The following is a 12,855-nucleotide window of genomic DNA, read 5'->3' as shown; positions in this document are numbered from 1 at the left end:
CCATATAGACAGATAGAAGAATAGAAAAATATCGCTGTCACAGTGGGGCTTAAAGGAATAAAACAAGGTTACATTCTTATGATTAGAGTGTGGACATACAGGTGCATGTCAATAAATAAGAATATAGCAGGAAATAAAAATACAGTAACTATTCAGTAGTTTTGAGAATGTCAAACTAAGATTGCCAGGTTTCATTCAGTTTGGCTTCCTATAGAAATTTCAGCTGAAAGCCAAACCTCTTTGTGAGTGTTATAGATATTTTTTTAATTAAATAAAAATCTTTTGCCAATGCCTACCCAATTTCTGCATTTGCCACGATTCATCTGTGTTGTGTGACCACTTAAACCCGAGTTAGCATTTTGATTATGATAAAATGCAAAATCTATATGATTATATAAAAATACTTCATTCTTGTGTGTAGTGAATCCACAGTCTACCATATTGAGTCACATCTTGTATTAAAATACAGTTCTTGGTTAAACATTTCCATAATATTCCACTTTATTGAGACACACCCATAGTGGGAAACAACCGAACGGTCTCAATTTGTAAAGAAGTAACAACAATGTATAGTACATACAGTTATAAACAGTCATTTGCAGCCAAGCATCAAAACCAAGCTATTATAGCCTCCCATTTCACTGTGCTGGGCTGTTATGAAATCATTTAATATATATTTTAACCTAGTGAATGAATAGCGCATCAGCCTCACAGTCCCTGGGTCGAATATTTGATTGCAAGACGGTCCTCACTGTGTGGAGTTTGAATGTTCTCCCCAGGCTTATGTGGGTTTTCTCCAGGTACTCCGGTTTCCTCCCACGTCCCAAAAACATGCAGGGTAGGCTGGTTGAACACTCTTAATTGCCCCTAGGTATGGGTGTGAGCATGTATGGTTGTCTTTCTCCTTGTGCACTGCGATTGGCTGGCCACCCAATTCAGGGACTCACTCTCACATCCATATTTCACAAAAACTGAATAGCCCTTAATTTTATATTACAGTCACTAATATACTGCATTTTTTGTGTTTCCGGTAGTACACATAACCAGAAAAAACATACAGTTCATTTCATCACATGCAAAGGTTTTCATTCCTGCTGCCACCCCTCAGGGTACACAATTTTCTGATGTGCAAACATTTGGCAAACATATTTGGCATACTGTATTCATCATAACCATGTCTCACTGCAAAGAACAAGGGGATAGGCAACTCTACAGTACATTCCTGCCATCTCTCTGTGCTTTCTCACAATCATCAAAAGGAAATCAAGATCATTGGAATACAAATTGAGAATGATTACACTTTACTATGAAAGTCCATAACTTTTCAAACAGCAGCATACATGCTGATAGACATTAACACTTGTAAATATACTATGCAAGTGATGTCACCATCGTGATACATCCCACATAGCAGGAAGCAGCATTGACCTGTTCAATTCGAAGAAAAATAAATAAAAAAGGGAGGGGGGTTACCTAATGTTTTTATAAATTTTAATCAGATGCAGTAGTATTAAACTTACACGTCTGGAATTGTCTGTGTCCCTATCCCTCATTTTCTGAGGTCATCAGTGGGTTATGGGCACCTAAACAAATAAACAGAGGAATAAAAATGATCATATGATGTCTGAAAAAATGCTCATTTGAAAGCATTGTTACAAAGAGAAAAGCATACCGTTCTTGTCGTCTGCCGCAATTTCACTTTCAATCCATGAGGCGGTACTGCTGAGCAATCGACTTTGACTCTCCCTCATCGGCTTGAAGGAAAAGTGGCATCCGTCTGCATTGCTGGAAAGTAAAAATATACATTAGGAGCAACACACTAATCCACTTAAATAAGGCCTCTCTTGTTCTTTTCTTTAAATCATGAATTAATTATATTTGAGGCATGTTACCTCATATTAAAAATAAAAGTTATATTGCTGTTTGTAGCCATGGTTTCAAATCTCTGATCATGTAGTCACCCAAGCTTCAAGATAATTAGAAAATGTGATGAAGGAAAATTTAAACTATTACATATACTATTATATGGAGATTACCTCCTTATGAATTATGAATTTTCCATCAACATACCGTTGCATTATTATTGCCAGAACATTGTGAACAAACCTTTTTTGTCCAGGGTTGTAGCTATTAGGAGAGGAGGGTTGCTCTGGGTCAGTATTCACCAGGCATGTTGGGAATGAGCAACCATCCCCTAAACTGGAATGTTGAGAAGATAAACATGTTAACATGTCTGCCCAATGGTCTACATTTCCTAACTTTAAAGTTAAAGAAGTAAGATATCTTAAACAATTAAGGTCTTTGCGCTAATATTTTTTTCATTTGTATCCAATGACCTTACCTGGAGAAAATTGGAAAAGGCCAGTATTTAAATTCATCGCCAAAGACTTGACGAAGATTTTTACTGGAGCCCAGACTGAATCCATTCTTGTCAGTTCCGTGGCGAAACACTGGCGCGCGAACAGCCTCTAAAAAGACAACCAAGGAGAAGAAGGTTTGATGAAAGAGAGATGCAACGTCTTTTCTGGACCATAAGTCACACTTATTTTCATAGTTTGGCTGGGCCTGCAACTTATATCTTTTATTTTTTTTTCACTCTGACCATCAACAATCCTATCATTCAGTGTATTTTGGCTACAGTTGTCAAAAAAAAACTGTTACATTATAGCTAACATTAACAGAGGCTTACTTTGTCTGTTGTTCCCTATTTTCCCATTACTCTAATGCACATGTGTCAAAGTGGCGGCCCGGGGGCCAAATCTGGCCGGCCGGCCGCATCATTTTGTGTGGCCCGGGAAAGTAAATCATGAGTGCCGACTTTCTGTTTTATGATCAAATTAAAATGAAGAGTATAGATGTATATTAAATTTCCTGATTTTTCCCCTTTTAAATCAATAATAGTAAAATTTTTAATCATTTTTTTCTGTGTTTTTAGTTCAAAAATCATTTTGTAAAATCTAAAAATATATAAAAAAAGCTAAAATAAACATTGTTTTAGATCTATAAAAAACTGAATATTCAGGGTTTTTAATCCAGTTCTTTTAATCAATGTATTTAAAAAAATCTAAATATTATATCTAAAATGGTCCGGCCCACATGAGATCTGGTCACCATGAATGTGGCCCGCCAACCAAACTGGGTTTGACACCCCTGCTCTAATGCATAATGTTGTACTATAACGTATACTCCAGCGCAACTTATATTTTAAATTCCCTTTTATTGTGCATTATGTGCATTTTATGGCTAGTGCAAATAGTCAGAAAAATACGGTATATTAATGGGAATAACAGAATGGTGTCAGGGCAGGTGTGCATTCTCTAACTACAGTGTAGGGATGCCTGTCATGTTTTACACTTCAGAGCATTTTCATCTGGTTTTAAAATTACATAACCCACTGCTCCCTGCACACATACAAGCATGACTAATAACCACAGAGGTTCATTAAACAAGTGCACTGATGAGCAGATTCATCAGATCCACAATGAAGAAGCAAACAGACACAATATGGACAACACCCACCGAGAGTAGATCTGTTCTTGAAAACAAGCCAGCAGTGATAGATGAAAAGAGAGGAGAGGCTGACTGAAAACATGGAGGCCGAAAAGAAGAGGAACAGAATGTGGAATTTGGCCTGAGAGTCTGGAAAGCCATTCTGTGGAGAATAGCATTACAAATACACAGATACATGATAAAACAGTGGACTACAAGCAGGCAGGGGTGGTCATCTAATATTAGGTAGGATAGCTAAAATTATTTTCTAACATTTTCTATGAAATGTTTCAACCATTTACCAGGTATTCTTTCAGTCGAAAATGGGCTTTACCCCCAGCCTTGCGGAAAAATGTACATATTTGTTATCACTAGGCTAATATCATATAACTACTGCAAAATTCTTCCATAAAATAAATGGCATGTACTTACCATCCAAAATTTAATAAAGTATTGTAGGTCTGTAGCAGTTATAAAAAGGCAATATAGCAGCGAATATGCCAAAAACAGCATGAATGATTTATAATTAGAGAATCCCACACAGTTGTTAACCCTAAGGGAATAAAAAAAAAGGAAATAATGTTAGACAAATACCTTTTCGCCTGTAAATATCACACCATGTATGCCTATCAATCTAGCTTGAAGATGTAAAGAACTGACAATATTTAGTAAGCTTTAGGTTTTGCTTATTCAAAATGACAAAAATATGTTGGTTAATATTCTCATAAAATAAAATCAATTGTGATTTTATTAGTGCCTTGCCATGATAATGTTGATAAAAGATTGATTTTAATTAGAAACCTAACAGTTTATGCCATTCTTTGCTTCTTTATTACTTCTATGAATTTATAATGCCTGTGAAATCAGAGTATGTAAAGTCACAAACCTATTTGAAAAAGATTATATATATAATTTAATAATAATTAAACTAACACTATTTTGCATGAAAGATTGAAAAAGCTTTAGAATCTACAATTTAGTTATTTCAACAGACCTTCCTACATCTACAAAACATACCAGGGACAGTGGTGATCCATCTTCAGGATGCATCTGAAACACAGAGTGGTCAAACACACACATTATTGAATTTCATTCTGTCAGTCACTATATCAGAGTCCAGTTTTTTTTTTCTTGCAGAAAGAAAGCCATACTTATCACAAACAGAACAATGGTGACATCGATCAGGCTTCAGCAGCTGGCAACGATCACAAAAACGGATTGCTGAGGAGACATAGACGATTTAATCAAACCAACGTCAGCCATGCCCAGCAAGCACTTTCAATTCAATTAATTCCTTAAATGAATGCTTATGAACTTGGCTCATAAGATTGCTGCCTCTTAGTGGATCAGTTTTAATTTGACATCCTTTTCCCGTCCATACATTCTTATGCTGCAAATTCTGCCTGACCAACATTTATTTTCCATAAAAACAACCAGACTGGACTTGACTCACCACCAGAGTTGGTGCGTGTGTAGATAGGCAGCTCCTTAGCGATTCTTCTCAGGATCTCTTGCTGAGATTCACCCCGGTCTTCACGCTCCAGTAGCTCCTTGTCCGAGTAGGACAGGCAAAACTTTGTAGAACAGCGTGCAAAGAAAATACAAAGCAAAGCTGTCTTGGCAATGCTTTTTCATATTTCTCTAGAGATTTGTAAACGCTGGTGCAAACATTTTATAGCTTTGCATATTAAAGCAATACCCAGTAAATAAGAGAGACTCAATTGTTTTGTCCTTTTTCAGTTATTCATTCCATTAATGTTCTTAACCGATTAATCTCACCGGGGGCACGGGGGGTGCTGGAGCATAACTCAGCTAACTACGGGCACTAGGCATGGGTCACCCTGACTCAGCTAGCCAATCACATTGCTTTTTTGTCATACTATAGCCAAATGTAAGTTATGTGGTTACTCTAAGAGCTCAGGCTCAAAATGCACCGATCGGCATTCAAAAGTGCAGGATTTTAGCACACCGTGAGGCAGTTTTTTGCACTACCCACAACGCCTCGACTCAAAGTGTCAAGAAAGCTGTATCATCTCACTTACCTCCCGAAGAGGGTTCATGGGCTTGGTGAAAATTGTTTGCCAGTAAGCCCAGATAAACATGATGAAGATGACATGGTACACCATTAAATAAATAGCTGACAAGAGAAAATAAAAGCACAAGTGATCAACTGCCTACCTACTGGACTGGTTGCAGAAAGTGAGTTTTTTCAGCCATTTGAAGCAAATGTTATGGGAGTGTTGCAGTTGACTTAGTAATGAAATATAGCAGTATGGGAAATTATATGTGTTTGAATCGCAATTGTAATTTTTTTTCCTGATAAATGTTATCTTCCTGAAATGTTATAATTAACTTCCATAGCTTCAGAAAACATCATCCAACAGTGTGGAATTTCATTCACATTAACCATGCATGTGAGGTCATGAAAAGTATGTCAGGATAAAGATAAGAAAGACTACTAAAATGTTTTGAGAGAGGGATCTAAACTAGACATCTAACACTTAGAGATTAAATAATTCCTCTTGATTTTAGACATTTGATGAAAAACGTACCCTTTTCCCAGGTGTCTTCAATTGAAACTGCAAAATGAAAAAGGTAAACACATGTAATAATATTCTGAAACAAAAGTCTTATTTGAGATCATGTCCTATAAAGTATACCCTCCACAGTATAGGCTTGTGGCTTCAAACATCTTAACTTTCTTCTACACATTATACTTATAAAAAAAGTCAGTTTCATTTTGTACATGTAATGATGAATTACACTCGTATGTTTATCAAGAGGATGTAGTACATATTTTTAACAATTGCCACCTCTTGCAAATAAATAGATGGTGTGAGTGTCTGTTCAAAAGCAGATGTTGGTTGCTTAAAAAAAATGGGTCAACCGCAGATTGCTTGAGGTGAATTATATAAACCCGACAATGGGATTAACTGAGCTGCTGAACGAAAGTGTCAGCTGACGCTAGATCCACACAACTGTCTCAGTGTCTGTCTGCAAAGCACATGCAACCTACTGTCCGATCCTCATGTTTTTATTAGTCTGTCCCATGTGACTGAATCCATCACAGTTATGGAAAACATTACTTTATAAACAATGTCACCCTCTCTCATGACTAACACTTGAAACAAGCCATCTTCAAACTGAAGAAAGTAATTCCAGGACTCTAAATCCCCTTGTCTGGGCCAGTGTAGAAGAGTGCAAGAGTGTTACTTTGCTTCCAACCCTCATTGACATATTTTTTAAAGGGAGGTTTGCTATTAGTACTAACTTTGCAGGTCAACTGTTTTAGAATTTAGAAATTATTTGTGTACACTCTATTAATTAATGTTCTGAGGGCTGGAAGAGTACAAACGAGACATTTTTGCCAATGCAGAATCTTGTACTCATTAGAATTCTCATTATTAAAATAGACATGAACATGACAATAGGTGTTACAATGTTATATAAATAAATAAATATATATATGTATATTATATATATATATATATATATATATATATATATATATATATATATATATATATATATATAATATACATATTATATATGTATATATGTATTATTTATATGTATTGTTTATATATATATATATATATATTATATATATATATATATATATATATAATCTTGTACTCATTAGAATTCTCATTATTAAAATAGACATGAACATGACAATAGGTGTTACAATGTTATATAAATAAATAAATATATATATGTATATTATATATATATATATATATATATATATATATATATATATATATATATATATATATATATATAATATACATATATATATTTATTTATTTATATAACATTGTAACACCTATTGTCATGTTCATGTCTATTTTAATAATGAGAATTCTAATGAGTACAAGATTATATATATATATATATATATATATATATATATATATATATATATATATATATATATATATATATATATATATATATGAGATCTATACAACTCTGGCAAAATAAATTATGTATTTCAAAATGGTGGCTGAGCTGTCATGACCACATGTGAATTTGTACTCATTTAATCCCCAATAATTCAAGACAATATCATCTTGGCCAAATGAAGGAAACTCCCTCATTGTTCATTAATATAAATAAATATCAAGCTCTCAAACAAACGCACTCTCTCCCTCTCTCACTCACCTTCATACACATCCGAGAGCAAATAGGCATTTCTTACCTAAACAAAGCTGCACAACGTAGGCGAAATATGACCAAGCCACTATGAGTGCGATGAATAGGACCGGGATCCAGTAGAGAACTCTCTTGCAGCCCCGTTTGACATTACACGAACCTGACGGAGCCATAGTCTAGGAGCGGATCATATCCAGTGTGGGTTCACGCGTGTGTGTGTGTGTGCGTGTGTGCGTGTGTGTGTTTATTTGCCAATAAGCACGCGTCTCTGTCTGTGCCCCTAAGGACTGTCACTGCATCGTCTCTTCGGATGCGATCAGCTTTATCAATCCCCCAAATCCCTCCACCATGTGATGCTGCAGCATGCTCAGACACTACACACTACAACAGATCAGTAGCCCCGCCCACCGACATCCATCGCGCCCTCACCGCCCCCTTGCGCGTTGCCATGACGGCCGCAGGATGCTGCAAGGTTGGCACCTTTTTTCCACCTTAGCCAGATGGGTTCAGTGGGTTCATCCTCCAGCGTGGAAATGTGAGAAGTAGACACGCCCATTTATGTGAGTCATGCTGCGTGGCATTTCATGGAGACAGTTATAAATTGAAGAAAAAAAATGTAAAGGCAATATGATTCTGTTAAATACAATTTGCGGGGATTCCTTTCAAGGTTTATTTGAATTTTGAAAGCCATCGGCGCTGCCACCATGAGGTCTAAATGAGTATTGCATTGGAATTGTGCAACGGTCATTTTAGTTGCGGAGCCATTAGTCAAGTGAAATTATTTATTAGATATGAAAATATATCCAAATTAAAATACACTCTAAACTGGTCGCCAGTCTGTCTTAGGGCACACATAAACAGACAACCATTCAGTCACAATCCATGGTCACCGAGTAGGAATCGAATCCGCACCTAGGACCGAACCCAGGGGATACAACCACTTCTTCAATCTTTACATGACAAAATTCAAATATAATAGCCATTTAGATTCGTATATACAGTACTACGTACGTACTATGTTTTCGTTTACTCAAGTGTTTCCGCCCCAGAGGGCTGCCCTGAAGGCAAAAACATTCGAACCCTTCCTCAGTTTGGCCCCACATGCCTCATAAAGCGTAGCACAAAAACATCACGAGTGACTTGCTTCCACTACAGCACATGGCGATACTTGACAGCTGGGCACAACGCGACCCCAAGTAAAATTAAGTTTGGTTACAGACTTTGGGTGGGAAACAAACTCGCGAAGACCTAGAGTGCTTGCCTCAGGACTGAGCATTTAGAGGGTTTAAAAAACAAAGCGATCATCTCCTGGCTGCTCCAACATGTCGACAAAACAAGTGAAGAGTTGCCCGATTCCCACCAGGGTGCTCACCCTGAAAGACTGGTCTCAACTTCCTGACTGTTACAGCCAGACACCCGGGGGGACCCTCTACTCCACTACTCCCGGTGGTAAGAAATGTTATCCCGAATAATGTTGCATTCTGTTGATGGAACGGAATGTACTGTGGAGTTGCGTTAGTAGAGTCGCAAAAAGCTAATCTCAAGTTTAGATTCAGCGCGTCTTATAAAAAACAAATAAAATACAATTAAAATTTATATTAGATATGTATATATATATATATATATATATATATATATATATATATATATATATATATATAATTTTTAATTGTATTTTATTTGTTTATATATATATTTATATTATATATATATATTATATATATATATTATGTATATATAATATATATATTTTTTAATTGTATGTTTTTTTTTATAAGACTTATATGTCTTTTATTTATTTGGTTTATTTTTTTATAATATCCATGTTAAATTGCCGTGGCTTCTATAATACGGTGGTTCATGATTAAAACAATTTCAAAACTATCATATTAATATCCAACAAATATTTTCAAAATTCTAGGTCATTGGATATTGTCTTCAATAATATTCATTTGGATACTTTGCAAAAATAAGAAATGTGTTACTAGTCTTTTTTTATTTTAAAAGTTTTCGAATCTTCCTCAGAGTAAAAGTATTCCATATCTGAATTTGTCCAATATTGGATTGTTGTCTTAGATTTAAAAACAAATAAACACGTGTCTTAGTTACATCAATCACCCCACCCCCAATGTTGTGCAAAGCAGCCAATTTACTTTTAGCAGTTGTAAACATGGTTTCTCCCACATGGATATGGTTCTTCAAGTGGGTGTGTATAATTTGCTGCCAGCACAGTGAAGCTATTGGATGCACGCATAAAAGTGACATTATGATCTATTCATTTTTATGACAAATGTTTAAAATAAATTTCTCTCAAGTGTCCAGTTGGTATTGGGGAGTCCTACAGTACAGGCAAGCAGAAACTGTTGTAAAGATTGAAAGATTACAATGTGCATTTTTTTTGTCACCCCATTTATCAATTCTACCACCCCACATTTTTCCCTTTCCTTTTTTTGTGGACACACTGGTCAGAATGCAATCATTGCATAACATGTTTTTACCCTTTACCCTCAAACGGAGAGGCTCATCAGATGTATACAATAGGTCAAACTCCAATGACGAACACGAGGAGCAGATCACCCCTCCTTTGACATGTCATGGCCAATCATAACAACATTTTATAGCTCACCTTGTTGCGGAATGTGGCTGAACGCCAAATCTTGGTAGAGTGAAAACATGACTGGTAAACAGCTTTTAATATACGATCAATGATGTCGATTAAAAAACAACAACAACAACAACAACAACAAAAACAAATGCATACTTGATCAAGGTATGTTCTCTTTCATAGAAATGTTATAACTGAGCCAAGGGCCATGTGGCTTCAATCTCCAAGTGGCTTTTGCAAAGGGAATGTGATGTACTCTCATTTCCTAGAAATCATTGCACGCCCCCCCCTTAACCCCGCCTCTCTGCACTCTCATACTTGCATGTGCATACACACGTTTGCGCCTCTACAACAATGTGTCTTTTTATGGGAGGGAGAGGGTGTTTGTTTTGTTTCTCCAGCAGAGTTTCATCACATGGATTTCTTTCTTTCTCAAGCAATACCATCTCAGCACGTCCATTTCGAAAAGATAATTGAAGTGCAACTTTGTAAATGAAAAGCAAATTAACAATACATCTTGAAGAAGGCCAATCTTTGGAATTCAGTTGCAATTATGAAGGCTTAAAACTCAAATCAAGACACATTTATAACAGCCACATTATACACAATGAACGTCACTTAAAACAAGAACAACTGTAATAATGTTCAACTACTTATACTGTTTATATCCCCAGGGCAATGCGGCAAGTTTTATAATATTTAACTGTATTTTAGACTTTAAGAGTGAAAAATCTTCATTTTCTTGAACTCATTTCTAAAATATGAGCAGGAGTTTGGACCTGAATTGTGAGAAGACTTTGTGGATTGCAATTCCACGGTGCACCAAATCTAAATATCTCCTAAACCAATTTCTCTCTCAACACAGGTACCCGCATCATCTATGACAGGAAATTTCTCTTGGATTGCAGAAACTCCCCTATTGCACGCACCCCCCCATGCTGTCTTCCTCAAATACCCGGTGTGACGTGCCCTGCTACACACCCTGGAAGCAAACTGCAGGACGTCAAAGAGGAGGTCGAAGAGGAAGAAAAGGACATAACAGGTAAATCTTTGGCACGCCAAAATACCCCTGCGACGAATAAGTGTTAAAGAAGCGATATGTGACAGCAGTGACCAAAAATAGTACTGCAACTAGGATCAAAATATTGATGAGCACAACATAGTATCCGTTTAGGGTTTCCAGATAAATATTTCAACTTCGAGTTTTATGCTGCGTTGTTACACCAAGATTACACTTAAATCCGAGAAGACAGAGACTAACAAATTCCACATTAACGTAAGCAATGACCTTGTGAACATACAGCATGGGTTGTCTACAAATATTTAGACTACATACCAAAAATGTCATGAGTGTAGGCTACAGTCTTTGAACATAAATGTTTCAAACTGTATTGGGTAAAGTGAAGTCCAATTTGTGCATTGGTGCTTTAAATTGCAATTACTTGAGTTGTGTATACATTATTTTGAATCTCTTTTTCTTTTGTCGTCTCAATGGTAATGTAATTGATAATGGATGCAGTTTGTTTTGCGCATTGCTTCTGTTAGCATGTAGTTCTCTTTCGTGTTCTTGTAAATGTAATGAACTCTGATCTTTCTTTTCTGCCATTTGGAACAGATGATCACCAGTTTGAGATGGACATCTAAGCTTATATTTGGCCTCCTATGGAGAGTCTTCAAGTAAAACACCTCCATGGTCAGTACTGACCAAAAAGCGTTGCCTATAAGCTTCCTTTCTTCTTTTCTTTCTCTTTTTGTTCTTTTTTCCCAAACTTTTATTTTAAACAAAGGTTTTTTTGGAACCAAAAAGAATGGAGGATAGAAAAGTACAAATGTATAGTAAAGACATAGTACTGGATTTGTTGCTTGCTCACATGAGAAACAACAGGATTGGAAAAGAGTACTTTGATTTAACTTTTTATATCTTTTGTATATACTACGATGTACTGTCTTGTTTTTTTAAGTTAGCAGATACAAATGACATGATAATTGACATAAAAATGGATGTCAAGGCAGCCTTTTAAGTTTTTTTTCATAAAGTTTCTCTTATGTATGACACTGAATTTGCCACTAAGTGTCTACTTTATTTAAGGGGTCATGCTCTGCTAAAATGTGCCCCTTGTTTTCACAGGAGGGCTTAAATGTAAATAATACATAAAGGAATAAATAAAGGCTGTCAATATGCCTGCGGTTGTTGCATTATTTTTTTATGTGTTGATTTACTTAACTATAAATTCTCATCTTGATGATGTTCTAGCTAGTGTAGATTTGGAACATACCCAGGCTAATCCTTCCTATTACCAATTTCTGGGGGTGGTTCTTGATAAGAATCTATGGGGTGAGGGTTGTCATTTTGGAGCCTGGAATTTGATCCCGAAGTTGCAAAATCACATGTGCATATCACGTATTTAGTTTGCCCACAGTGCTGATCTAACACTCCAGTCCAACTTCCATAATCGGGGCTCGTGACATGTTTTTCTGCCCCACGGACCTGAAGATAACCTGTGTGCAGTCCATAACAGATTGTCTTCCAATGTACATTATCCCCCATAATATCTCGGTTGGCTTGAAATCTATAAATAATGACCTTCAATGATTGTGGTCAG

At 36.1% G+C, this 12,855-nt stretch overlaps 2 protein-coding genes across 4 annotated transcripts; one reads left to right on the top strand and one right to left on the bottom strand.

Moving 5' to 3' along the window:
* Nucleotides 1-483: 483 nt before the first annotated feature.
* On the bottom strand, nucleotides 484-10,357 carry LOC144082170 (palmitoyltransferase ZDHHC2-like). Of its 3 annotated transcripts, none has more exons than XM_077609091.1 (14): nucleotides 10,274-10,357; nucleotides 6,042-6,068; nucleotides 5,532-5,626; nucleotides 4,943-5,063; nucleotides 4,641-4,710; nucleotides 4,507-4,539; nucleotides 3,922-4,042; nucleotides 3,792-3,830; nucleotides 3,520-3,652; nucleotides 2,342-2,468; nucleotides 2,107-2,199; nucleotides 1,673-1,785; nucleotides 1,521-1,583; nucleotides 484-1,428 (listed from the first exon to the last, which is right to left on the bottom strand). In XM_077609091.1, the coding sequence occupies exons 1-13, from the start codon at nucleotides 10,320-10,322 to the stop codon at nucleotides 1,543-1,545; spliced, it is 1,062 nt and encodes a 353-aa protein (XP_077465217.1). In that variant the 5' UTR covers nucleotides 10,323-10,357; the 3' UTR covers nucleotides 484-1,428; nucleotides 1,521-1,542. The 3 variants fall into 3 exon arrangements, with proteins under 3 accessions (XP_077465217.1, XP_077465215.1, XP_077465216.1); XM_077609089.1 differs by lacking the exon at nucleotides 10,274-10,357 and adding an exon at nucleotides 7,694-7,881; XM_077609090.1 differs by lacking the exons at nucleotides 3,792-3,830; nucleotides 10,274-10,357 and adding an exon at nucleotides 7,694-7,881.
* Nucleotides 8,762-12,437, top strand: LOC144082173 (eukaryotic translation initiation factor 4E-binding protein 3-like). Its single transcript, XM_077609096.1, has 3 exons — nucleotides 8,762-9,096; nucleotides 11,118-11,294; nucleotides 11,868-12,437. The coding sequence occupies exons 1-3, from the start codon at nucleotides 8,970-8,972 to the stop codon at nucleotides 11,894-11,896; spliced, it is 333 nt and encodes a 110-aa protein (XP_077465222.1). The 5' UTR covers nucleotides 8,762-8,969; the 3' UTR covers nucleotides 11,897-12,437.
* Nucleotides 12,438-12,855: the final 418 nt, after the last annotated feature.

The sequence above is a fragment of the Stigmatopora argus genome, chromosome 9 (assembly GCF_051989625.1).
Source record: "Stigmatopora argus isolate UIUO_Sarg chromosome 9, RoL_Sarg_1.0, whole genome shotgun sequence".
Classification (NCBI taxonomy): domain Eukaryota; kingdom Metazoa; phylum Chordata; class Actinopteri; order Syngnathiformes; family Syngnathidae; genus Stigmatopora; species Stigmatopora argus.
The sequence above is the reverse complement of the archived record's forward strand: the minus strand, read 5'-3'. Positions and strand labels throughout refer to the sequence as shown.

Excerpts from the sequence above, each read along its gene's own strand:
- LOC144082170 (XM_077609089.1), bottom strand. The coding sequence starts at position 7,820 with ATGGCTCCGTCAGGTTCGTGTAATGTCAAACGGGGCTGCAAGAGAGTT. Across the intron at positions 6,069-7,693 it reads CGTTGTGCAGCTTTGTTTAG|TTTCAATTGAAGACACCTGG; the intron begins GTAAGAAATGCC and ends TTCATTTTGCAG. Across the intron at positions 1,584-1,672 it reads TGCGGCAGACGACAAGAACG|GTGCCCATAACCCACTGATG; the intron begins GTATGCTTTTCT and ends TTATTTGTTTAG.
- LOC144082173 (XM_077609096.1), top strand. The coding sequence starts at position 8,970 with ATGTCGACAAAACAAGTGAAGAGTTGCCCGATTCCCACCAGGGTGCTC. Across the intron at positions 9,097-11,117 it reads CTACTCCACTACTCCCGGTG|GTACCCGCATCATCTATGAC; the intron begins GTAAGAAATGTT and ends CTCTCAACACAG. Across the intron at positions 11,295-11,867 it reads GGAAGAAAAGGACATAACAG|ATGATCACCAGTTTGAGATG; the intron begins GTAAATCTTTGG and ends CATTTGGAACAG.